Source organism: Cydia strobilella, chromosome Z (genome assembly GCF_947568885.1).
Source record: "Cydia strobilella chromosome Z, ilCydStro3.1, whole genome shotgun sequence".
In the NCBI taxonomy this organism is placed as follows: domain Eukaryota; kingdom Metazoa; phylum Arthropoda; class Insecta; order Lepidoptera; family Tortricidae; genus Cydia; species Cydia strobilella.
In genome coordinates, this window is record NC_086068.1 from 49,172,056 (window position 1) to 49,200,004 (window position 27,949).

General features: G+C 38.1%; 1 protein-coding gene and 1 non-coding gene across 2 annotated transcripts in view; one reads left to right on the forward strand and one right to left on the reverse strand.

The window, feature by feature from the left end:
- Positions 1 to 3,251: 3,251 nt before the first annotated feature.
- Positions 3,252 to 27,949, reverse strand: part of LOC134754637 (uncharacterized) — a 102,734-nt gene continuing 78,036 nt past the window's right edge. The window contains exons 2-3 of the mRNA XM_063690977.1: positions 19,496 to 19,850; positions 3,252 to 4,379 (exon numbers count right to left, since the gene is read on the reverse strand). Of these exons, the coding sequence (XP_063547047.1) occupies positions 4,051 to 4,379; positions 19,496 to 19,850 (684 nt within the window). The 3' untranslated portion in view covers positions 3,252 to 4,050. The remainder of the gene's footprint in view (positions 4,380 to 19,495; positions 19,851 to 27,949) is intronic.
- Trnat-ugu (transfer RNA threonine (anticodon UGU)) lies at positions 20,123 to 20,196 on the forward strand. The gene has a single exon. It is a non-coding gene; the product is annotated as a tRNA-Thr (tRNA).

Sequence of the window (27,949 nt, forward strand, 5' to 3'; positions counted from 1 at the left end):
TGTCACTGTTAACAGCTGGCAGATCATATGTATAACCGTTTCATAACAAGATTATAAGGTTGGAAACGCCCTCCGTTATGTAGTCGCCTGTTAAACTCGCTCGCGTTAACCAAATAATGCTAAAAAGAAAGACAGCTATCATAGCTACAAACTCTATTTGTAGAGTTTGTAAAGCGCCAGCCGATTGATTGCTGCTCGCCAGCGGTGAGACAAGGTAAGGTGGAAGTTACTCCACGCCACAATGGCGAGCCAAAGCGAGGCGACAATGCGAACTGAACCATAAGATTAAACTGATTATTTACATTTAATGTACAGACTAACGTGATTCGTTTGAATAGACTTAAGGAGCACGGAAATTATGCCAATCGTGTTCCTAATGAATTAATTCTCCGGACATAGTTTACAGCTAAATACGTAAGGTTTCATACACTGTTTTACATAATCAGCTTCTTTGTTCATATTATTTGTGCGTTAAACATTTACACTTTATTATGTACATTAAAACGTACGTACATTTAAAAAAAGAACGTACACTCTCACCAGAGAGTACCCGTTAGACTAAACCTACGGAGAAGGGCACTGCACTCTGCGTCTGCGTGCAGCAGGCAAGGGCGCGCCAAAAGCCGCGCGAGGCGCTGCTTCCGCCCCCGCCCCCGCCCCGGAACCAGGCCAAACCACTCATGGATAACTTGGGATATCTACATATTTACTACCAATTATTGCTAACTTCGTGTTACTACAGAACCAAATTTTATAAGATTCCATGGCGAGTGGACAGGGACTGTGACATTAAAAAAGTCCATTTACGCTTACTCCCTAGCTCTACAATGCTGTTTGGCTTTATCTATCGCGGAAATGAATTGTATGTAATAAGTATGCTCCAACGACATTCTAACCGAACTTCCTTCCTTTCGTTTGGTCTTTCGATCTACTCGAATACAGAATAGCGAATACTTGAAGATATCGAGATTTAAGAGTAGAAAAATCCACAAAGAAGGAATATACGGTCAATGTGTAAGTTTTAACGAGTGCTCGAAATTGTTTCATAATTTATCATCCTAGTAATTCATTTATTATTACTATACTTTAGACACTTTGATATAATTTAGTACATACATGTAAAGGTTTTCATTAAAAATGAATCCCTTTGAGACAAGGGAAATTTATATAATGGATTACGGATCTAGATTATAGATAATAATAAAAAACATAATAATGACACGTTGCTTGCAGATTTATAATGTGTAGGTACCTCTATAAGGACCGCAACCTATAATCATTTAATTTAAGCAATCTAAAACATAATATTTTTAAAGGAATAAGCGTATTTTAATCATTCCTTTATCCATGAGCTTGAATAATTGTTATGCGGATCTGCTTCCTAGGTACTTCCACAAACAATCAGCTTTGACTTGGTGGTCATTGAAACCATACATCATTTCTACATAATATAACTACTTATGATGATACTATGATTTACCAAGTGCTTTACGCGTTGCAATGATATTGATATTGTTAAGTTAGTTTTAATATGTAATGTTAAAAAAAGAAGGGTGTAATGTAAGTTTTTAGTTGCCAAAAGTAGTTAAAAATTTAACACTTATTTCTTAATAATTGCCCAAATACCTGCAAAAAAATATCGCTTTCGGCGTGGATATTGCTTTATACATAATCATAAAAATTCTAATGGACATTCTTTTTAATCGGACACTATCTAACTATACAATCAATCTTGGAAATAGAACAAGTATTTAAGTGTATAAGTGACATAGTGGATTGGCATTTTCTCGAAAAGTCTTCTAGAAATCGATTTTCGCTCATGTCATGTCACAAGCGCGAAACTGGTGGGAGTAGTTACTGTTACGTCATAAAGTCGCCAGTAGAAACTATTTTTTCTTTTAAACATACCATGTGGGGTACGAAATGAAAGGGCTTTGTGAGTAGATCAGAATAACACACTGTAACATTTTCACTACTTAGTCTAACAAATTGTTAGAAAACGTTCAAAAATTTCACATGTTATATATTTGTAATCTACTCGTAAAGCCCTTTCATTTGGTACCCCACATGGTATGTTTAAAAGAAAAAAGTTTGTACTGCCGACTTTATGACGTCACAGTAACTACTTGTCATCTCAGGACATTATACTGAATGCATTGATACCATATTTACCCATATCCGAGATGACATGAACGAAAAGTAACCTAAAACCTGTTCCGCCGCCCTACTAACAGCAAAGAAATGGCGCGATTGTGAGACGTTAGTGAACGGCGACCGCGTGAATAACGGCTGAGTTCAGTGAAGCGGTGCAACGGACCGTGCGCCCTACGGCGACGGCGGCACAGGCGCGCCCGCGCCGCTCTAGGCCGGAGTTGGTAATGCGCCCGACGCCGACGGCGGCACAGGCGCGCCCGCGCCGCTCTAGGCCGGAGTTGGTAATGCGCCCGACGGCGGCACAGGCGCGCCCGCGCGCGCCGGCCTAGCCCTGAGTTGGTAACAAATTAAACACCTAACAAGCATTAATAGACCTTTAGCACCTTTGTAGTGACTTTGATTAAGTACGGAATTGGGAACAACGAACTTTTTTGACATATGTACACGATAAAAAACGTAAAAAATAACTTACTTAATATTATTATCATTTATCATTTGAATACAACAACTACATCCCCGCCTGAGGACAATATTTTCAACAAATATCCATTCAATAAAGTCTTCATAACCATTATTTATATTTTGTTATCGATCACATTATGTTCAACGACACCTCTATATTTTTAATATTTTTCAAAAATAAGTAAAAGTAACAAACATTGTTATCAGATCTTCATACACGAACGACTATATTCCTGATGAAGTTTGTTTTACACAATATCATATCTTTGACATAATATACATATACAATAATATATATTAAAAATCAATTCATTATAAAAATCATTATCAACCATGATACATCTGGCAATACTTGAATGATAGTTCATAAGACGGATATTATTACATACAACTTGCATTATATGTATTATTAGTCGTATTTTACTTCTTACAAAACAACAACTACTTTTAATTATCCCTAGATTAGTTTAATCAATATTTTTCATAGACCAGCACTTAGGCGTCGGCAGAGCCAGGGCGGCGCGCAGCTTTCGCGGCGGCGGCGGCGGCGCGCCTCCGAGTCCCACTCGTTACTACCTACTTCAATGAAGGCTCGCGAATCTATCAAAACAAATTCTGACACAAAAAAATACCAATTCATCTGTCAACTATCTATTGTTCCAATGAGCAAAATCACTTTCTTCAGTTCTTTAAGTACAGTGCCATCCGTGTATTAGTGCTTACTTACAACCTATAGCAAAGTAGGTATAAATCCTTTTATGATACTGAACAACGCGGAGCCAACTACGGCCAGTAGTTATTGCGAAACCAGCAGAAGTATCATCACATAGTAGGTGAAGCCGCGTTACCCAGTGGTGAGGATCTGCTTATAGTCATGTAGCAGATTTGTTCCTAATATAATTAATTAAAACATTTATAAAATAAGGATGGTGTTGTAAATCAACTAAGTCATTGACGGTAGATCGTAAATGACGTAGATAAATTTCGTTTTTTCAACTTTTAAAAAATACTGCCTCTATGTAAACTAGTTTAGCAAAAATAACTAAAAAGTATAAAGTGCCTATTAACGATGTTGCTGTAAAACTCTATTTAAAATATACCATCTTCACTTCAAGCAAAATATCGTTTGTGCCTGAAATATTAACATACTGGCCGGAACTTCGGCTTACGAGATTAAATGCATAAGTTGAGTACATTTGGTGTTTCTATTTTTTGGCTTTTGAGTGTATCGAGCATTCGGACACAAATATTCACTTAGAGTAAGTACGAGCATCGCACTCGCGAGGCGCGGCGACGGCCCCGCCCCGCCAAGCGCGACCATCATTGAACTCCTAACCGCGCGGTAATTTATTATCATAATACAGTACTAGTAGAAGTTCTGATCGCAAACATACGATCGCGAGACGCGGGGGTGCGACGCACATGAACGTAAAACTATAACCTCGAATCGCGCACATTCACTAGATGCTTGTAGGCTGTCCAGTGGGTCCGTAAGTGCGTGGCGAGCGGCAGCAAGAGCGCGACGGCGAGCAGAGGCGGACGCGGCGCGCGAGGCGGCGCGGCGGACGGCGCTGCGTACGGCACGGAGCAGGTCGACAGGCGCTCCTCCACCGGCGCGCAGTGCTCGGCCTCGGGCCGCGCCGCCTCGCTCAGCCGCGACTCGCAGCGGTAGCACAACCGCTGCTCGCAGTACCAGTAGCAGCACTCGTCCCATCCGTAGTTGGACTTATTCTTCTGTGCGCCCGTTTCTGGTATTCGGGGGTCTGAAAACATTACAGGTTTACTTTAATTTACGTTCGCCTACTTCACTAGAGAAAAGTAGATAACAGTGGCGGAGCGCTCGCAGATATCGATTTTCCCCAACTTGCCGAATTTTCAAACATATAAGACATTTTCTTTGAGCTGACGCACAAAAGGAAAGCATTGTTAGATCCGGCTTTTTTACGAATATTTCTTACTCGCGCCACTGGTAGATAGGTACGCTCATACATCATACACATCCATCACGTTAGATGTAGGTAGATACAGTTTGCAGAAAAAGTAACTAAGAAAACAAAGTTTCAAAATCATCTGGACTATCTGTTATCGGCATTTTCCCACCATTTGGGGTAGAATGCGTGGGAAAATTCCGATAACAGGGTCGAGTGGAAAAAACGAGGGGAGGCCTTTGCCCAGCTGTGGGACACCAAAGTAGGCTAATAAAAAAATAAAAAATAAAAAGTGGACTATCTAACTTATTCTCCTAGGGCCGGCTTGCATTAATACGATTGTGTAGAAAAGGTAACTAAGCAAACAATGTATTCAACAAGATCTAGGCGATATACTTAACTCTCATTTTCTTAGGGCCGGTTGGACTAACAGCGTCTGTCATTGTCATCGTATGGCAGCTGCTTTCCCCCTTTTTGATGTAGATCAGGAGGCTGATTCTGATTTAACTTTTGACCTTCAAATTGGTCACGCTGATTGGTTCATGACATGAGAAAATGAACGTCATGCCTGTGATGCGCACTAATTAATAACCAATCGTAACGTCGAGGTCGTGTCAAAACATGACCAATAAAACACCCTCACCAGATTGCAGAGTCGTCCCCACAATGACGGTGAGCGACCACCCGACAAGGTGGGGTCCGACACCATACAGGCTCCAAAGCAGGGATGCGGAAGAGCCCCCTGACACCCTCCCAAAAGTGTATCGAGAAGCAACACACGACCCAATAAAACAGTAAATCTGTTCGTTTCTTACTACAATAACTTTTTCACCACACCAGCTGCTAAGAAAAGGCTCTCTTGATTGTTCGAAAACTGAAGAGAAAGGTGTATTTTATCCACATGTGAGGCAAAATAACCAAATGCAAATTTTGAGTTGTTTCCTTATGATGGCTGGTAGAATTGACTTTTAAATGATAAATATTTAATATTCATATTCATATTCATTTTATTTGGTAATATTTAATTACATGTCAACCTTAATATAAAATATATTACCTATACAAATATCATTATTATCATTAGAGCGTCTTACACTATGTATTAGAGAATAACTCCCTATGGTCGTAAAACGCCTGCTCGAGAAGCCATTTTTTGAGCTTAATCTTAAATATAGGCGCACTTGGTGCAGCAGTAATGTCAGCCGGTAGGTGGTTGAGCACCTTACGACCCATGACGTTCGTAAGTTTTCTCGATTTTGCGAGTTTATGTGAGACAAGGGGCAACTTTCGAGAGCGAGCGCTGCGGGTCGCGTACCTGCGCGCAGCCACATCATTGATCACGGGTGTCGCATTTACCTCTTCTCGCGTAGTCACTGCCATTTGCAGGATTAAAAGTGAAGGCAATGTTAAAATACCTAATGATTTAAAGTGGGGTTTCGCCGAGTCCGTTTGGGGTACGCGCGCTATGGCTCTTATTGCGCGTTTTTGGAGTCGAAATACCCTCTCCCAACCGGCCGCCGTTGCCCACAAGTCGACTCCATATTGGAGGTGCGCATGCACGGTCGCGAAGTAGCAAGATCGAACGATTTCCCTTGGGAGAAATCGCGCCAGCCGTTTTAATAGGAAGCATGCCGTTGCTACTTTGTTGCATACTTTGTCGATTTGGTGACTCCAAGTCAGGCCTCTATCGAGTTCAAACCCTAAGAATGCTGTGTTTGTGACTTGGTTAACCCTTAACCACCTACGCAAGGTCTCTCAGACCTTTGCAAATACAAAATAGTGAATAACTCAACACGTGTTCATTGCACGGACCTCTGTGACCCTGTACCTTTCCCTGCAGCCGTCTCAGTGCCGGCCATGTGATCGACGCCTTCGGACATGTGTCTTTGTGAATTTGGTGAGCAAAAGACTGTCGTCGGTGGTCTCAGCGACCTTGCCTAGGTGGTTATATACTATATCTCGCTGGTCTCTGAGACCTTGCCTAGGAGGTTACGTTTATTTTTATGGGCTTGTAGTTTTTAATATTTTAACGCATTTTATGTTTTTTCTTTGTAAAATTGTTATGCCTGCACTCCACTAATAGGGGATGGAGGGTAAAAGTTACAAATTTCTTAATTTTTATGATCTTTGTATAGAATTCATATAGGCTTCATACTAAATATTTTATCTCTCTAGGACATCGGGAAGTGCCCTGGGTACACTAGTTCTGTATAAGTATTTAGAACTGCACCCCCTTTATAACGGGGTGCAGTTTTAGGATAGCAAGCGGGGGAGGGTGAGGGGGGGGTGTTACGGTACAGCGTTTTATGTAGACCCTAATAGGCTCATCAGGACATCGAGAAGTGTCCTAGTTTTACTTGTACACCCCCTTTTTTAGAGGTGGGAGGGTGAAAGTTACAGATTTATTAGTTTTACTGTTTTATGTAGGTATCTAAAACCTAGACTACATGGGAAAGTTCAGCTTTCTAGGACAGATATAATGAAGTATTGAATAAAATGTGTAAGTATTGTATTTATTGGCTGTGCATTGGCTGCCGCGAAAAATGGCTATTTGAATAGCTTGCAATTTTATAATGATAATACGTTTTTATATAAAAATTATAGCTAATTAGCTAGACTGATTATTGTTCTTTAAGATTTATTAATAAAAAAATATATCATGCAAATAATATTTTGTGATCCCTTGTCCCAAAGGATTTACAATGTTTTTTTTTGTTAAAAGTAAGAAAAATGTTATATGTTAAGTTCAAGCTATATGTTATTGATTAATGTTGTATCGGTATTTGTTAATAAATGCCTTCAACGAATAGATAGGTAAATATTATTTAATTGTCCCTCTAACATAATTCTTATAAATATTTTAGACCCATTTCAAATAGTGGTCTACCAGACCTTTTGTAGGTGGTTATGCTATAGAAATCGGACGTAGGTAGTTAAGGGTTAATAAGGTCGCCATTGATCGACACTAACAAGTTCCTAATCTGCCGCCCAGAGAGATCGAAATGTATATGATGCGTTTTCTTTATGTTTAAGATCAGACCATTATTTGTGAACCAGTTGGATACTGTTGCCGCGGTCAAACTTAGCTTCCTCTCAAGATCGTCGTACGTCGGGGCGCTCACAACGACGGCCACATCATCGGCGTATATGAATGTTTCACCGGTTCTAATGGCGTCCGGTAGGTCGTTCAGTAGAAGGGAGAAGAGAATGTTGGAGACTGAGGACCCTTGCGCTACGCCCATGTTAGTGGTCACTGAGTCAGATCTTACTCGATCGTGGTCGGCGACCACAACCTGCCTCCTGTTCCGCAGTAAGTCGGCCATAAGTGACAGCGCAGGTCCTTCAACCCCATAGTACCTAAGTTTGCTGACTAGTACATTTCGATCTGCTACGTCAAAAGCTAATAACATTCATAATAATAACATTTGCTTTGATGTGTTTGATATTTTACAGTTAGTATTTTTCTTGTGTTGGTATGGTGAAAAATGTTGTGTTTCACTCGGTGGCAAAATTTGTTTAACCTTCGTGCCTTGAAACCCTCGCAATGCTCAATATTCCATTTTTCGAACCACTCGCTTTTGGAAGTATCGAGACGGCCAAAGCCACATATTTTGAATAAGGTGTAGAATTTGTGAAGTTAAGCCGTGTAGAGTTAGAAGCTACTTACATGAGATCTGATAATTTTTTGGCAGTGCGAGTCATATGGTCTCGTCTTGGCAAAATATTACATGAAAATGTTTTTGGTACGATAGTTACATCAGAGTCGGCGTCCAGTTTGTTGATTGTGAATGTTGCAAACCTGAGTTGGTTTGCAACATTCACAATCAACAAACTGGATACTTTAAAAGGATACGTTTGCATCAGGCTACAGTGATCTATCGGTCGGTTCAGTACTAGTCTTACTGGTTATGAAGCTTTTTTTCCCGAAAGCATGATGATAGCAAATTGATAGCAAGCCGCTTTGCCGATTTTTTTCGAAAAACCCGTAATTTCGTCCCTTAGCAGCCGAGGTGAAAGCGAGGTCTGTTAAAAAACAGAAAAAAATCTACAAGTTTCACGGATCATCCGATTTCGTTAAATTTGGTGTCAATTGAAATAAAATAACTTTCTTTACCGTAAAAAAATTGAAAACCTATTTTTCCTTTTACGATTTATTTATGCAAATAGTGTGTTCCACATAAAATATGGCTACGAAAAGTACTTTATGATAAAATCAAACATATTTTATATTGTATGTTGAAAACCGCATCAAAATCGGTTGAGCCGTTTATGATATTCAAGTTTTAGAATTTGGCTAAGTTTTATTTACATGGCGATTTTTAGTACTGTCATATTGTTGAGTCGGGACCAGGGATTCTGTTAATGACCAAGTTTATGCGCCGTAGGTTAGGATAGGCAGGATACACATGTCGAAGTGTAAGAGTTTTGATGGAAGGTTGCTCTTCATGGACCAGAAGCTCTTCCAGGCGTTTTTGATGCGTGGATCAATTTCCTTGAATTTTCCTCGAAGGATGCTATCTGGCCCAGGCAGGTGTATTCGTCAACAAATTATGTATCGTGCCCATCTATAGTGACCCTACGTTTCACGCCATTGATCATTAACTGGATTTTGTCCTATTCATTTCGAGTCCGTCTTCAAGACTTACTGTGCCTTCTAACATTTTCTCTAAATGGGGTGCAGTGTGGGAAAACAAGACTATGTCGTCGGCAAAACGCAGGTTTGTCAACCTTTTTTCGCCGACGTCAATGCCCATTGTTTCCCATTTGGCCACCAGCTTCTGGACGATTTCCTGTAGCCAAAAGGTAAACAGCTTTGGAGATAGTGGGTCATCCTGTTTGACCCTTTTTGGATGCGGAATTAGGGCCGGGAACTTGCAGTTTGATGCTTGTAGGACTTTTGCAGTAGATGGTTCCGATAAACTTGTGCCTATAACGCAGCTCGCGTTGTTCGCTGTGTGGCAAACGATGTGTGTTGCCCTAAACATGGGCCGGACCTGGGGTAGCCCCTTTTAACGGCTACTGGTATGTACAAATTCGTAGGCAGTTTTCCGCCAGCCCTATTTAGGCCCTGGGACTCCAACACGCATATGTCCATCATCCCGTAGCATCCTGACGTAACTCCTGCCTTTATAAGGTTATCTGGTCCCCTAGAAACCATTTTATTAAATTGTATGATGCACATACGGAGCACAGAACGGTAAATGAAATACGCAAAATTATTATTACAGTAAAGAACAAACTTGTAACTAACCTTCCCTCAACTTTAGCTGCACTTCACAAACATACGTTGCGTGCAGCGTACCGTGTGGGCCATATACAGGGTAATTTATTAAAATGGGACACCCAAGTGGCACCAATTTGGTCAGAACTAAGTCAACTAGACAAATGCGTCTGACGTTGCTAACGAAGGCTCTGTGGTTGTCAACGCGTCGATTTGCCATGTAGTGCACCGTGTTTTTGTGAAGGTATATAGCAATAAAAGGTGAGTAATAAGTAAGTAGCTAATAATACACATAGATATATGTATCTTTTCAGGGTATTAGAACCGTATAAAAATGATTGAATATGATATCAGTTCCAATTTCATACTTTTTTCAACTTTTTTTTAGGGACATTCTTACACAAATTGATTAAGTGACACGGTAAGCCCAAGGAGGCTTGTGTTATGGGTACTCAGACAATGATATATATAAATACTTAAATACATAGAAAACACCCATGACCCATGACTCAAAAACAAATATCTGTGCTCATCACACAAATAAATGCCCTTACCGGGATTCGAACCCAGGACCATCGGCTTCACAGGCAGGGTCACTACCCAATAGGCCAGACCGGTCGTCAAACTTAAAACGATATTACGTAAGTCTTTTTCCAGTTTAACTATTATGGCCAGTACGAATGAGGACGTATAATATACACATATTTTCAACGTAGAAAAAGTAAATACCCACAAAATACTCAAAATTTACTATGATTTACATGCTTCTTGGTCTATAAAATAAATAAAATAATTTATAAATAAAACTAAGCCAACTTCTGAAACTTGAATTTCATAAACGGCTTAACAGATTTTGATGCGGTTTTCAGTATATGATGAGAAATGTGTTTAATTTTATGACATACTTACATTTATTATTATTTACATTTTACTTTTTTATAAGACATTATTCAATGTGGAACTACTATTTGCACAAATAAATCGTAAAAGGAAAAAATTGGGTTTCAATCTTTTTACACTATTTTATTTTTCAAAATATTTTGTTTTTATTATTTTTTTTACAATAAAGAATGTCATTTTCTTTCAATTGACATCAAATTAAACGAAATCGGACAATCCATAAAACTGTAGTTTTTTTTGTTTTTAACAAACCTCGCTTCACCTCGGCTCCTAAGGGACGAAATTACGGAGGGTTACTAATGTATTACCGAATTTTTTTGCCAAATTTTCATATCCCAAACTATCTTTACCAAAAAATTTAAACACAACTAATCATTTCCCAACTTAACAAGTCGCATATAAATATTTTCCAAAATGGTATGAAAAAAAAATTGAAATTTCCTTAGTTTGACAACATTTATTTTAGCAAATTATAATTACTCGAAATGATTAGTTGCCAAAGAATACAAAAACCATAACGAAATTTGGTCAATTTTTTTTTTCGATAAATTAAAAGGATCCTAATTACGGATTCTTCGAAAAATATCGTTTTATAGGGCCTGCACTATCATCTTGCAAAGCGGCTTACTATCATTTTAGTGCAGCTTTTTTTATAACAAGAATGACTATACGTACGTATTAAAAATGGGTGTCATTTAATCGATCTGCAAAATATTCCTTTTTTGATGAACAAAAACATATATTTGTTCAGCAACATAAGATTAGCAAGTATTTCTAAACCAGTTCGCAATTAATTGCTGCTTTGGTTGGCAAATTAATTATTCCGTCTGCCGATCAAATAATTAATTTGCCCACTACTCCCCATTAAAAATAGAGCGTTCTTACTACGGCTGGTCATATGCCGCTGACGGTGAGCTAAATAAGATATGGCGACGCGCACGGTAATAAAATTTAACATAACATTAACATTGACATAAATATTACAGGAAAAATAACACACATCTTGATTTTTTTTAATTAACAAAAAGATTTTCGAATTTAGTTTGAAATTCACCCACCTTTGCGTGTTTTTAGAAACATATTAAATTATTGATCTAATTTGCTTAACAACATTTTAGAATATGCTGAAACAACCTTTGAATAGAAATAATGTATAATTGAAATAAAAAGCCTTGCATTTATGTGTTACATGCAAGGCATTTGGGCATCAATAAAAAAATGGAACTTCGTTATAAACAAAGCGAAAAGTAAGGGACGTAAAAAATAAACTACCTTTCTTTGGAAGATTTCAGGGGCGGTCTGCTTCCGCTTTCCTGTTATAAGCTTTAAGTCGTTTTACACTCATTACGTTACAAGCAAATTACCATGCAAGTAAATTAATGGTATACCTATAACAAACAACATAAGAACCAAATCTAATAATTTTTAAGAAAAAAAAACCGACTTCAATGGGGGATGCCGCTGAAAGTTTACTTATTGTTGATGGTGCACTCTTAGATTCCAGACAATGAAATCAAAAAGACAGCATCTTTTGCCTAATTATGTAGAAAAGTAGGTAAAACCACCCACTTTTCTAGTAGCATTACGGTTCTGTGAGGGTCGCAGTTCTAACCTAACCTAACCAACTTTTCTGATAGCATTTCGTTTCTGTAAGGGTCACAGTTCTAACCTAACCTAACCTACTTTTCTGATAGCAGTTCTGTTCTGTGAGAATGGCAGTTAAAAACAACAATAACGTGAACTGTGCGTCATTGAAGAGTTCCGTTCTGATCATCATCAACAGTTCCGCTTCATCAAATGTGACATTTTTAAATGTAAGTGTTTGATTTGTTGATGAAAATACTAAAATCACTATATGTATGCCTTAAACCTTTGAGGAGTTCCCTCGATTCCTCATGGATTCCATCATCAGAACTGCGTTTTGACAAAAACGGGACCAATCTGTATGTATATACTTACAAGCAAAACAAGAATTTTCAAAATCGGTCTAGAAATGACGGAGTTATGGAGTAACAAACATTTAAAAAAAACAACCGAATTGAGAACCTCCTCCTTTTGGAATCTTGAAGTCGGTTAAAAACAATACTATATTGTATTGAAATTTCTATGAGATTACACTAAATACACCTTTCAATAAAAATAAAAATTGTTTAAATCGATTCTGATAATGATAGATAATTATCTCTAAACGAATGTAAACTGCAGCTGCACTGTTGCGGCGTCGTTGTTGCCAATTTCCTTGATAAAATGAGTGACGTTTGCCGCCGCATTACTGCCGCGATTATAACGTTCAATTCGTCACTCATTTTATCAAGGAAGTTGTCAGATACTCGTAGAGCGGCGACAACAACGACGCCGCAACACTAGTGCTGCTCCATCCGAACATCACCTCTTAGATGGATACAGTCTAAGGAAAAAACGTGCCTCGAAAATGAGAAGATTTGATTCTCGATCAGATAGCGCCACTACCGCCTACTCTCGTATAGATGGCGTTGACAGTTTCGTTTGTTATTTAACAATTTTAACGCATATCAGTGAAATAATAAATGGGTCAAAATAATATAAAAATAATTCATGCAAGTAAAAAAAATCATTTATCCATATATAAATACATTTTTGGATATTTTTATTTTTGTAACAATACAAATTCTCACGGCGCGCGGGCTCGAATACTTTCTCGCTCGCACAGTACTGCGTCACACCGGCCAGCCACCGAGGAGCACCGAGCGCGCACGACGATCGCTGACCGGACCGAATAAAAGCCGCGTCCGCGCCGCATCAGATTGACTTAGCTTGCGGCAGCCTTAGCGATAGGTACACCTCTGTCCTTTGGCGAGTAACAATGAGTCGGGAGTTCGATAGCCCACTTGCAGTCTTCTCCCAGACTTACCTAGGTCCCTTGGCGATAGATTCATAGACTGTCCCTTGGTTATTTTTACATTGTGAGTTGAGACTCACAGCAATGAAAACTACCCGCATTTTAAGAAGAAGTTATGCCTACACTACATTTTTTCTACATACGAAATGGATGTAAACGAAATAAATAAGGAGGCAAACGACGAATCATCTAAAGAAGGTAGTAACAAAATAAATTGAAGACAAAGTAGCAACAGAAGAATCCACAGTAACACCAATGTAGTTGATGTATGCTATCAGACCAGCTTCACTCCAGGGGGAGGGTTCTGACGAACACCCTCTCAGGCGGTATCTACGGTAGGATAGTTCCAACTAGTCGACTTAGTGAAACTGGGAGACAGCGTTCTACACAAGTCCTGGTACTCTCTCTTTAGACATACGTGTGCCAGAGGGAGAGACTATAACAATAAATACAGATCCTGGTACTCTCACGGGACGTCATCGGGCACCAGAGGGGGAGAATATAACAATACAGATCCTGGTACTCTCACGGGACGTCATCGAGTACCAGAGGGGGAGAATGTAACAATACAAATTCTCACGGCGCGCGGGCTTGGATACTTTCTCGCTCGCACAGTACTGCGTCACACCGGCCAGCCACCGAGGAGCACCGAGCGCGCACGACGATCGCCGACCGGACCGAATAAAAGCCGCGTCCGCGCCGCATCAGATTGATTCAGCTAGCGACTGCTTTAGCGATAGGTACACCCTCTGTCCTTTGGCTAGTTTCAGTGGGACGGGAGTTCGATAGCCACTTGCAGTCTTCTCCCTGACCTCCCTAGGATTTAGCTAGTGCCTTGGCGATAGGTTCCCGACTGTCCCTTGGCTCTTTGCAACGGAAGTAGGCGTGCTCAACCTTGCCGTCTACTTCACGTTTTAATTTAGTTAGGAAGTAAACCTGTTTTGTATGAACCCGTAATTACTACATCTGTATGTACTTATAGGTATATAAGTCAATAAAAAGTATTGTTGACATTGGCGTTTGAGTGATCAACCCTAAACCCTACATTTTTAGTTTTAATCGTGTGTCGATAGATGGCAGTGAATTTACTGTGGCTACAACCATGGAGACTATATAAAGGAGCCAAATCTCTATGTATGAAAAGTGTCCATCAAAAAACAGTAATTAGGCGGCGCCACCATACACCGAAATACTGCCAAAAAACAACCTACGTAATTTGGTCGGTTTATTTGTTGCCTTATATGGCTTATGTCCCAGAGCCTAACTAGCGCCACCGGAGAGATTAGGAACTATTATTTAAAGTTGAAAGCGATCACTTTTGCAACAATTCTGCCATAAGAGATGTGCATCCTTTCTATACCATCCATAGCTACAACATTTACTATGACAGTATCGCTTTGCCTATATTATAATAGTCCTGGCGGTTCACCCCGAAATTCAGTACAATGCTGCAAATGGTTAACACCAAGCTATGAAAATCGGCACGATATACATACAAATAAATGTCCATATAAATCAAATTGACCCGAAGCCCAAAAAAACAGGAAAGGAGTAAGACATATTTTTGTATAAAAAATAATAATTTACAAACCTATCTTGTGTGGTATTAAATGAAAGAGCATACTGAGCCGGTTTTAAAAATATATCACATCATTACATTTGTCACGTGTAAATTAAAATAAAAATAATTTTCAAAACATACCAAGTTTGGGCTCCTTCAGATACAATATGGCAATTTTTTTTGTACAATATACTACAAATGATACGTGACACCCTCATATCTAACCTCAAGAAAGCAATTTTGAAAATAATTCCATTAATATATTTTTTTTATCAAATATTACAAAGTAACACAGTTATACTTCAGTACCTATTTTACGAAACTTATGGAACGTACTGCAGATACGGCACATATTAATTGGTGGGCCAACAAAAACATTTTGTTTTATGTTGTAGTAGAAACAATTGCTTCATAAGTCAGAAACGCGCATGTGACACCCTTCATATAGCAACATCCATACCCTACGAAAACCGCTTAGCGTTGATTGTTAGTCTTCATAGGCTACGGAGGCCAAAATCAAGAAAAAAACTGTCTTAAAATTGAATTTAGCAAGGAGCAGGTACCAGGGCCTCATGTTACGAGGAGGTGTCGTTGACCAACTCGCCGGGGACGCCGGGCCCGGCAGCCGGGGCGCGTATGAGTATGAAGGTATCGCGGGCCGCAGCAGCTCGCGTATCTTAGTCTTAGCTTTTGGTTTGTTTACCTATATTATTCTATTCTAGTTAAAAGTATTATTTTTATTGTCTCGTAGAAAAAGTTTTGTATACAATAGTGATATAATCAAGCTTTTCAATCTCGTACCTTACTTAAGCAACTCAGCAAGCTTCGTTGCTTAAACACTGTACTCGACTGAAAAGCTCTCTATTATATCACGATTGTATAAAATACTATTTTGTGTCATAATTAGGTACAGTAAGTACTTAAAGCAACGGCGCAAAGGAACACATATATCTACTAAATAAGCGTATTGTATCACCAGGGAATAAATAAAATGATATTTTGAATTTTGAAAAATGCAGTCTTATCAAAACATTACATATCACAGTCAAGCTGCAAGTGTCGTAACGCAGTTCTTATATACTAAAGCACAAAGGCCTATATTGCTCCCGCAGGAGTTATGGATTGTGGAGAAAAAAAAAAGCTAAAACTTCCTAGAGAGTTATAGTTTTTTTTATTATGTCACTAATTCAGACGAACCAAGTAGGTATAAATGAGTTTTACTTTTAAAATACTGACGTTTATAATATAGATAGATAGATAGAATACTCTTTATTGGCACACCTCAGTAAAAGATAGAGCTTACAGAAACAATTGATTAAGGATAGAGGTAGACAACAGGCGGTCATATCGCTGAAGAGCGATCTCTTCCAGACAACCTTTGGATAGCGGAGACAAATCATTTATTTAAGAAGAGTAGTGTTCTACTTTCATACACACAATTACAGTAAATAAACATATACAAATAAGAAAATTAAAATAGACATACATAGACATACATAATAAATATATATAAAACAGACTAAAAATATAATAGATATAGCAGCAACATGTCAGCCATAGAGTAAAGGATAACTAGGTGTATACACTTATTAAGGGAGAGATAGATAATGTTCTTTCAGTATTTTTTTGAATACAGCAAATTACTCTATGAATACAGCAAGATTGAGCGCGTCTAATGTCCAGAGGTAAGGAGTTCCAGAGTCGAACAGCTTGGAAGGTGAAAGAAGTGTTGTAAAATTTTGATGAAGAGGATGGGACAGAAAGAAGCAGATTGCGTGACAGCCTCACAGAAGTAAATAATATTTTTATAATATATAATATTTTTGTTTATGTTTAAAACTATCTAATTTGAATAATTTAATAGCCGCTTAATCAGAATCAGAATAGCCATTTATTAGTAGTCGCTTAATAGTAGATTGTTAACCAAGGGATGAAATGATGCCTTTCACCCGAGTTAAATACTCTACTTTTCATTTCGAATACGAGGAAAGTAAAATGCATGTGTGTTTTTTTAAAAACAAGACAAAGTATACATTTTTATAGTATTTCTTGAGGGTACTTTCAATTAACAATTTAGGCAAAAGTATTGTTATTTATGGAATAGGGAGTTAAATATCAGAATGGAAATTTTATAACAAATTCATTTAAACCCAAATTTCAATTGCTTATTGTAAAAAATAATCGTACTTGGAACGTAAAATGCTCTAGTGCAGACATGTATCATTTGCTGCACACCTTTTAGAACAACAATGACCCTCTTTCAGAGCATGAGAAATTAAAAATATATTCACACAATTTTCAATCGTAGCTGAATGCCGGATGGTCTGTGCCTTCGATGCCTAACTTATCAAAAAATGACAATATGGCGGACGAATGGTTTGAAATGTCACCGTATTTAAGAATTAATTCGCTTAATAAAATTAAGTTTTTTCTTCGCGAGTGTGATGAAACACATTGAATGCTGATTAAAGATTAAAGTTTTATTTAATAGACACGTAATTTATAGCTACAAAACAGCAAGGTTGCATTGCATTATTTTAGTCAGTACGGGGGGGGGGGTGCTCAGAGCTCAATCTCCACCGACTTGCCTATTTTAAAACCTTATCAATGTAAGCTTTATTTTTTAATAGACGTAATGACTTGTCAATCGCAGACAACGCTTTACTCGTGCTCAATAAGAGTATTAGGGTTCCGTACCTCAAAAGGTAAAAACGGAACCCTTATAGGATCACTCGTGCGTCTGTCTGTCTGTCCGTCTGTCACAGCCTATTTTCTCCGAAACTACTAGACCAATTACGTTGAAATTTGGTACACATATGTAAGTTTGTGACCCAAAGGCGGACATGTAACTTAAACAAATGAATTTTAAATATGGGGGCCACTTTAGGGGGGTAAATGAGAAAATTAAAACAATGTTTTTCAATATCGTGTTACATACCAAATGAAAGAACTCCTTGTGAGAATTTCAATTACATATTTTTTATAATTTAGGATAAATGTTTTAGAAAAGAAAATAGGCAAAAATGACCATTCCGCCCCCTTTATCTCCGAAACTACTGGGTCTAAAATTTTGAAAAAAATACATAAAATAGTTCTTTAAAGTCTGGCAAATAAGAGTACAAATTAAAAAGTGGCAGCACTGTAGTGTCGTCCCGTTTCTCTTAGATTGATTTGAAAGGGACGACACTACAGTACAGTTGTACTCTTATTTGCCAGACTGTACTTATAGATGACAGGAAAACAATGTGCAGTCAAGCGTGAGTCGGATTTAATTACTTAGTTATTGATCCGACCCCTACGGGTTTTTTTAAAGACATTCTTCACTCACATTTTACATAAAATAATACATTGTTAAAAATTGTATAATGAACGGAACCCTTGGAACGCGAGTCCGACTCGCACATGGCCGGTTTTTTTATAGTTGAATAGTTGAGGGAGTTTCAAGTCCCTCGCACACAAAAATGTTCGTTCCCGCTCCCGCTACAAACTTTAAACCGCTGTTTCACCTTAAGTGATGAATTTTTAAAAACGCTAAAATCACTTTTCTTGTATTTTATTAAAATCTGGTTTTTACGAAGTCTCAAGTTCCTTACTTTGAATAAAACTTGAAACCGATACCATAGAGTAACTTATACTAGAGCGGTACTGTCAGAGTAAATTTTGTAACCCCAGTTAATTCACTGCCATCTGTCGACACACTTTAAAACTAAAAATAAATATTTATAAAAATACGATAAATTGTATTTAAATATGGATAAATGATTTTTTTTATTTGCTTTAATTATTTTTATGATTTTGACCCATGTTCTTTCACTGATATGCGTTAAAATTGTTAAATAACAAACAAAACCGTCAACGCCATCTATACGACAGTAGGCCAAAGCTAGTAGCGCCCTCTGAACGAGAATCAAATTTTCTTGATTTTCGAGGCACGTTTTTGCTTTAGACTGTATCCATCTATTACGGAGTTATATATATCTTGCCGATACCAACTTTTATCCCCTTTTTAACCCCCTTAGGAATGAATTTTTCAAAACCGTTTCTTATTTCTTGTACTTGTACACAGTATAGATGGAACCCGATGTGTAAAATTCAACTTTCTAGCTTATGTGTTTCGGCTCTGCATTGGCGATTCAGTCAGGGACATACCTACGCATTTATTATTGTATCATCTTATTCCTCATTTTAAGTAAATATATTGACTGTATGAACTCTGTTTTTTTTTCAGCAGATAAAATAATGAAGTAAAATACATAAATGAAAAAAAAAAAAAAGTTTAGAGCAGATGTGGATAAATGTAGGGATATATCCAAACTAACCGTTATACACTATCCATCCGACTGAATTTGAATTTGAAAGGAATTAGACTAATAATGCATTTACATACGAACCTAGGCATAGAAAGGTAGGTTCGCCGGCGTATTGTGTGGGGTACGCTGGCGCGCGGTCTGCGGGCAGGAAGTAGGGGCAGTGTTGCTCAACCAGCTGGCAGACGGACAGGCAGGGCTTGAGGCGAGCCAGCGGCCGGCCGGGCCCGGCGGCGGCGGCGCGCACCCAGCGGCCCACCACGCCGCCGCCGCGCCGCCGGTCCAGGTGGCCCACGCGCTCTAGGTGCCGCGCGCGCCAGCGCGCCGCGTGCTCGGCCGGTGCCCGCCGCGACCGCCCGCCCTCTTCGCCGCCCTCCTCGCCGCCTTCTTCCACCCACAGCGGCACTATAGTGCTGCACGCCCACCGACGATACGTCTCCTGTAATTGTAAAATACTAAACTAAATATTGTTCATGTCATTCATAATAATCGACCACCTGCTAAGTAAGTATAGCCCTCTAAGTCCCAGAAGCATAAGTTTTGGTTTTGAATTCGGAAAATTAAATCAGGAATAAAGCAAATTGGGAACAATTCAAATTATTTTATGAAATATTTTGATTTGTGTTTTTCAAGTAGTCACACTACTATATATATAAATTATAAACTGAGATAGATATTATACACTAAAGAAAAAGTGACCAAGTCACCGGTGGCCGGGTGGTCTATAGTGGTCAGGACGTTAGCCGTGTAAGCTGAAAACGCGGGTTCGTTTCCCGCCTCGGCCACCGGTGGACTTGGTCACTTTTTCTTTAGTGTATGATATCTATTTCAGGAATAAGGCGTTTATAAGGGACTTTGGGGCTCAGAAGTATAAAGAAACATGTGTACCTATATTTTAACTGTTCGTTCGAATTTAAACTGTTGTGACACATACTAACAATAAATACTTTTTCGGTTTAGACACTTGTTTTTGGTGTAATGCTACGTAACACGCAAAATACGAGAAGCGATCGAGATTGGGCGGCGCCCTAATTTCAATCGGGATAGCGGCTGGGCTGTGCCAGTGAGTGTTGTGACAGTTTAGTGGACATAGTGAGTTTGTGCTGTGTGTCGCTACAAGTGTGGTGACCCAAACCCAAACACACCACTGTCACCACTATGCCCGTCTACAACGACAGCACAAGACCTCCCCCAACCGGTTTTCTCGGCGCGCGCAGCGGGCGACGCGGACGCAGCGCGCCGTAGTACGCGTCTACGCGATACACGGCCGTCGTGAACGCTGCTCGCACTGTTAGTGCTTGAGAAAGGAGACCTAGCTCTCCGAAACGTGTCGCGCGAGTGACTAAACAAATGAGTCTAAACCGTAAAAGTATTTAAGATGGTGTTATATTTAAACACCAAATTATTATATTTTAGTCTCATATAATTGTTGGATTTATCGTTTTTGCTCGCCCAGTACAAATATTCAGCAAATATCGGATCGGTCGAGCGACAAATCTAACTTCATATGTTTATTATATAAACATATAATGTTTACTATATAAATATATAACGATATTATTTCATTAGTAAAACATTAAATAGATAAATTCAAGTGTCATTTTGTCATTTGACATAAGTGTTACTAATGGGATTGGGATGCAGTTAGTCCCACTGTGATACTTAAGAGTAAGCACTTACTGTCATTTAATTGTATTACTTATACCGGGTCCGATTGCATAACAATTTGTTACTAATAATATTAGCAAAAGTCTCTTTCTAATCAATGGAATTGGAAAGAGACTTCCGCTAATATTATTAGTTACAAGTTGTTATGCTTTCGGCCCCTGGTTGTATAATTATGTCTATTCATATTTTCTCTAATATTTTTGTTATTGTGTAACATAAATCTCTATGTGGTTTTAAACTACACAAAGTTTTACAATTAATTCTTGGTGCGTTCATTGCGTGGTTTATAATACGGCGTAAACAGTGCGGTTACTGCAGGGAGATATGTCCTTTTAAAATGTTTCGCAGTCACTCGTCGGAATAAAGCGCATAAAACGGAATATTATACTTAATTACTTATTACAACTTATCTTGCTCATCGTCATCATCATCATCTAATGGCAAGTTCTAATGCTAGTTTGATCAGTCGATTTCGAGGCCAGCCTTGACAATTAAAACTTATATTTGTACCTACCTAAGTAGGTAGGTATTTAGGTATCTTCTATAGTTTTAGTAGGTAGGTACTTATTCGTAAAATGATTTCTAAGCGTCGGCAATCGGCAACCCTAGCGTTCGGTTGTGCCGCTTCCGCCGCTTCGCGCGGTGTGGGGAGCTGTGCGTTGAAGGTCACTCCATAGTATTTATGTGTAGGTATCAAAACGGTAGGTATTTTTGCGTTTTCTTTGAGAGATAAGTAAGTTTGAGTTCGTGTTCGTGTGTTGTGTGTATTCTGAGCTATGGGCCTGTACAAATTTGAAAATAAAAAAGTAATAAATACTGTAGTTGAAAATGTTTCAATTCGTTACCTTTATTCCTTCCTCCTTAATATGATAAATGACCTAACATCGATAATATTTTGATATTGCCGTGTCGACACAAGCACATCTCTCAGAAAGCAATAAAATTCTTCGGCGAAAATGTGATAGTGTGCCTGTTTTGACACTTGTGACTCGTCCGTACACAAAAACAGATCGAGGTGTGCAAGATCTGTCTGTGTAGTGTGTCATTTTCTATGTATTTGTGTCGTCATTACAGATTGGATTTTGTATGTTAGTGTGTGAGAAGTGCGACTGTGAGCACGTTACCCCCGCAAAAAATGGCAGAAAGATTTGTACGGTAAGATATCGCTTGGGCTCCTCCCTTCCGACGTGTCGGAAGGCGGTGTTGCTCGAAGCTTTGAATACTTATATAATATTATAGTACATTGTGCAACGAGGGGGGTACTTAAGTGAAATTTTGCATACGAGGCCTGCGGCTGCCGTGCATTAAAGACTCGAGTTTGCAATATTCTTTCCCCCGGAGTTACACAATGTTTTTCATCACACTTGCGGAGAAAAAACTAAATTTTAAGCGAAATAATTCTTAAATACGGTGACATTTCAAACATTCGTCCGCCATAATTGTCATTTGACAGATTAGACATCGAAGGCACAGAGCAATCCGGCCTCGATTGAAAATTGTGTAAATCTTACCTTTAAACGAGCAATTCTTGTATATATCTATATATATTTATTTATATATTATATATAGGGGATCTCGGGGGAAACGGGTCTAACGATTTCGATGAAATTTGCTATATTGGATATGGGGGTTTTCGGGGGCGAAAAATCGATCTAGCTAGGTCTTATCTCGGGGAGAACGCGCATTTTTGAGTTTTTATATGTTTTAGCAAAGCTCGGTCTCCCAGATATTATATTTTAAAAGGCTATTAATTAATCAAATTAAATATTTTTAAACAAAAACATTACAATTAAAATATAAACGTTAGTATTTTGCAAATAAAATTAATTTTGTACCTTGAATTTTAGATTTAGAGAGAAGTATTTTACTTAGAGCCTACTTGGTTCGTATGAGTTAGTGACATAATAAAAAAAAACTATAACTCCTGTGGGAGTAGAATGGACTTTACCGGGAGCAGCGGCGGGAGCTGCGGCGGGAGCTGCACATGCGTGAAATAGCACGCTTACTGAGCAAGTGTGATGAAATAGTTATTTGTGCAACAAGAGAGGAAAGTTGGTTTTTCTTGCGAGTGTTTATTTTGAGTCCCGAGAAAGCGAAAGATTCTATAATTGAATCAAGAGCGTAGCGAGTGATTCTAAGGTAGAATCTTGAGCGTAGCGAGGGACTCAAAAACACGAGATGTAAAATAACTTTGCTCTCGTGTTGCACACATAATTTTTCACCTCAGTAGTGAGAACATATTAAAGGTTAAAATGTATTTCGAATTACACAGAAAACAGAAAAAAAGTATTATAATATGTACCATACGATACGATACGATACGATACGATACGACACGACACGACACGACACACGACACGACACGACACGACAAGACACGACACGACATTTCATGGCCTTCACTAAATTAAAAAGCTACATTGTTTCACTCCCTGGAGTGAGGAAAGTCGCACTTTCCTCACTCCAGGGAGTGACGAAAGTAGGCTTGTTCGAGCTGCTGAGGTGAAAAATTATAAACACTGTTATAAGGAGACATGAGATACTTCGCACGGCTAAGCATAAATAATAATGGTACAAAAAATTCTTTCGCATTATTTTGACGTCTATATACTCTAATTAGTAATTGATCGTTACGAGGGTATTGCTCGTGCTGTGTAGGCTTGGTTAGTCAAAGGATAACATATGATGAAGAGATCGATTATTGTAAATAAATATTTAGATAGTCATTATTAATTGTAACATTTATAACTATTCGAGCGAGACACGCAGATAAATATTGTTGATTCCGAACGCGGCTATAGAGTGGCACTTGAAGACTTGAACTTTGACAATCTAATCTCGATGCGATTTTGATTTGACTTTACTCTATGGCATCTCGCTCTATCCATCCATACTACATATACTATATACTATACTAAATGCGAAAGTGTGTCTGTCTGTCTGTTACCTCTTCACGCTTAAACCGCTGAACGGATTTAGTTTAAATTTGTCATAGAGATAGTTTAAGTCCCGGGGAAGGACATAGTATAGTTTTTATGACGGAAGTCATCCTTAAAGAGGGTGAAAAGGGGGGTGGAAATGAGAATATTAATGAAATGCCTGTTAATTGGTGTAAGCATTTAAGCATATTTTGCTCAAAATTATTGCCATTAGATTATATCCAGGCGATATACTTGAACTGCTGGAACTAATTCCACGCAGACGAAGTCGCGGGCAAAAGCTAGTATAATACAAAAGTATAGGCGAGATGTTTTATTAAAGTTCGCTTCGAATGCAGCTCGAGCTCACTTAACTCTGGCATATGTATGTACTTGTAGCGCAAGTAGCGCAACAACGTAAAATAGGATGTAAGCCGCGCCTGGCATAGCTAGCAGATATACAGGATTTCGCAGATAACAGTACAAATCATGAAATCGTACTACTTATTATTAAAATATATAAAAAATAACCAAGGTTACATCAGATGACACTCTTGCTAACGTGGGCAGGGAAACCCATTGTCTAAAATGTAGATATACGAGTATAAGTGAAAGCGAATGGGTAACTTGACTACCCCGGATCATGTCGAATTAACTTGAGAAGTTACCGGTGTTCAGATGTTATAATGTAATCTTAATGTGGTACGACCTTGACACAACATCCACTGTATTTACGCGCACCAGTCAGCGCGAGCAATCGTCAAGCTCGTATTATACCAAGGTAGATAACCTCAACAAATCGTACAATTTGAGTACCGCTTGGGATGGTACAGACAAATCCTGCAAAATAAGTATTAATCGTCAGTTTTTAAAGCATAGAGCTGCTTAAGTTTAATTTTTCATTGATTTTTGTAATTTTTTAAATAGATGGCGCCATACTGCCCATGACTGGAGCAAAAACCGGACAAGTGCGAGTCGGACTCGCCCGCCAAGGGTTCCGTACTTTTTAGTATTTGTTGTTATAGCGGCAACTTGTTATGCACGAAATATGTTTATAAGGCGTGCCTGTAGACTTTATAATGAATGCGTAAATCTTTCTAATATTGATGTTTTTGATTGTGATATAGTCTCCTTAAAGAAAGCATTTGTTTGTGAAAAAAAATAGCTAGTGATATATTCTATATTGATGTATAAAATATACACGGTGTTACTTGAGCCACTGAAAACCTGAGACACCCCAACAGTTTATTTTAATTTTAAACTCATATTGAGTATTTATTCTTTAATCCGATAAATATTTAAAAATATATTCGTTGTTTAGTTTTCTTAACAATTCTATTCGACTGGTAATTCTACACAAGATACTTCGTCATTAGTGACATCAAAGAATTGCTAGTTACCATCGTAAACACTGTTAACTGACCATTTGCATACCTTACTACAACGAGATAAGGTTTACCAATGGCAAGTTAAGGGTGTTGCTCATTGACAAATAACTTGTAGACTGGGCATGTAAAAAAAATAAAAAAAAATAAAAAAATTACCCCATTAAAATAAAGCGCAATCGATTCTCCTATCGAATCTGAACAAACTGTTTTTAGGTTTTCAGTGGGTCATGACACACCGTGTATACCTAGATATATATAGTATACACTGTGTATGGTGTATATAAGTGTAGTACTTAACTTTGCAGGTAAATAAATTTAGAATTTGTGGATAATAGTTTAATAATTATATAAATACTAACCTCAGATATTTTGTAGCAAAAGTAATTAAAAAAAAAACATTGTTTAAAAATTTATAAAATGTAGCACCTTTATATTTAACTAAGGAAACTGTAGGTCTAACTTTAAAATGCAATGTATAATTACCAAGCACTTTGTAAATGACCGTTTGTTTCTTGTTACATAATAAAAAAAATCTGTAAAAATTTCAACTGTCTACAGCTACCACGGTTGATGAGATACAGCCTGGTGACAGACAGACGGACAGACGGACAGACAGACATACGGACAGACGGACAGAGGAGTCTTAGTAATAGGGTCCCGTTTTATACCCTTTGGGTACAGAACCCTAAAAACATACTTTTAATTTGTTCATAATATTGAAACCATTGGAGTAGCTATCATTAAATACATCGAAAACGTAAAGGACGAGTAGGACATTCAACTTAACTAACTTAGCGGTTTTACTCACGTGTTTTTAGTCACTCGCGCGACATGTTTCGGAGAGCCTAGGTCTCCATTTTCAGTACGTGACGCCCATCCATCGTGACCGCTACTCACTCGGGCACTGTTAGGGCTTGAAAATGGAGACCTAGGCTCTCCGAAACATGTCGCGCGAGTGACTAAAAACACGTGAGTGAAACCGCTAAGTTAAGTTAATATGTCTCACGATAGTTTAAATTCGGACATTCAACTTGTAACGCATGAAGCGGTAGAAATTTTACAGGTGTCGGTGAAATAACAAAAATACTCCAAATTTTCTCCATGATTGGTGCCGTTAATATATACCTATGACGAATATTGACGCTTAGTTTTTGTATGTGAAAATAAAAAATGATAAATTAACCAAGCAAGGCGAGAAGGTAAATGTACGTGGTATAGAGCCGGTTACTCTTGACGGTTCTCGACCCTTCTCACTGTTATCTTTATAGCCATTTTTAAAATTACGTCTCAGGGAAAATCACGTCGCTCGCTGAGGCAGTGATTAATTAGTTATCAAGAATGCGAGCACGTTGCGTACACCGTCCGGCAAAATACATTTCTGAATTTCCTGATAAGGGAAATAAAGCAGTTAAAATATAAGCACGATTTTTTACCAACGAAAACAACAAGTTTTACATAAATATAGTGATTCAAAGGCAAATGTCAAGATTGTCAAGTTCAAATGTTATTGTATTAGGTATTTTATAGATATTATCTGCTACAACCTTTTAACTTGATATTTAGTTGTTACTGTTTTAGGGTTCCGTAAATTCCGTACCAAAAAGGTATAAAAGGAACCCTTATGGTGCGACTCTGTCTGTCCTTCGTCCGTCTGTCTGTCACATTGCTGAATATCCCGAGATTTAAAATTTGGAATAGTTATGAAACAACGCTAACCCACATCAAGTGTTTTTTTTTATTAACCATGGAAAATGCCCAAAGAGGGGGCAAAATTTCAAAATCTTATTAGTATGTCAAGTGGAGTATCATTTTTTTATAACATTAACATTATCATAAATATTACAGGAATAGTAGATTGTTAACCAAGGGATGAAAGGCACTCAATTCTGCCGAGGTATTTTGGCGCTTGAACGCAGTGAGAGCGCCAATAGTCCGAGGCAGAAATGATGCCTTTCACCCGAGTTAAACACTCTACTTTTCATTTCGAATACGAGGAAAGTAAAATGCATGTATTTTGTTAAAAACATGGTTAAGTATACATTTTTATAGTATTTCTTGAGGTTACTTTCAATTAACAATTCAGGCAAAAGTATCGTTATTTATGGAATGGAGAGTCAAATGTCAAAATGGAAATTTTATAACAAATCCATTTAAAAACTCAAATTTCAATTGCGTATCGTAAAAAAATTAAAAAAATCGTACTTTGAACGTGAAATGCTCTAGTGCAGACACGTATCATTTTCTGCGCACCTTTTAGAACAACAATGACTCTCTTTCAGAGCATGAGAAATGAAAAAATATAAGCACACCTCTACTACTACACTGATAAGCTTTTTTAATTATCAAAAAACATTTTTTTTTTAATTTAACACGCAATTTTACCCCTCTTACAGGTGTTTATTATACTTGAAAATTTTATGAGATTCTTAATCGGATTGAAATTTTTATTGTCATACTCTACGACGATAGATTATTTGCTCCTGTTATTAAATAATATTTTATTTAGGTTTCTTAAATATACTTTACAGAGCACATAAGAAGCACAGCGAATCGTGTCAGGAAAT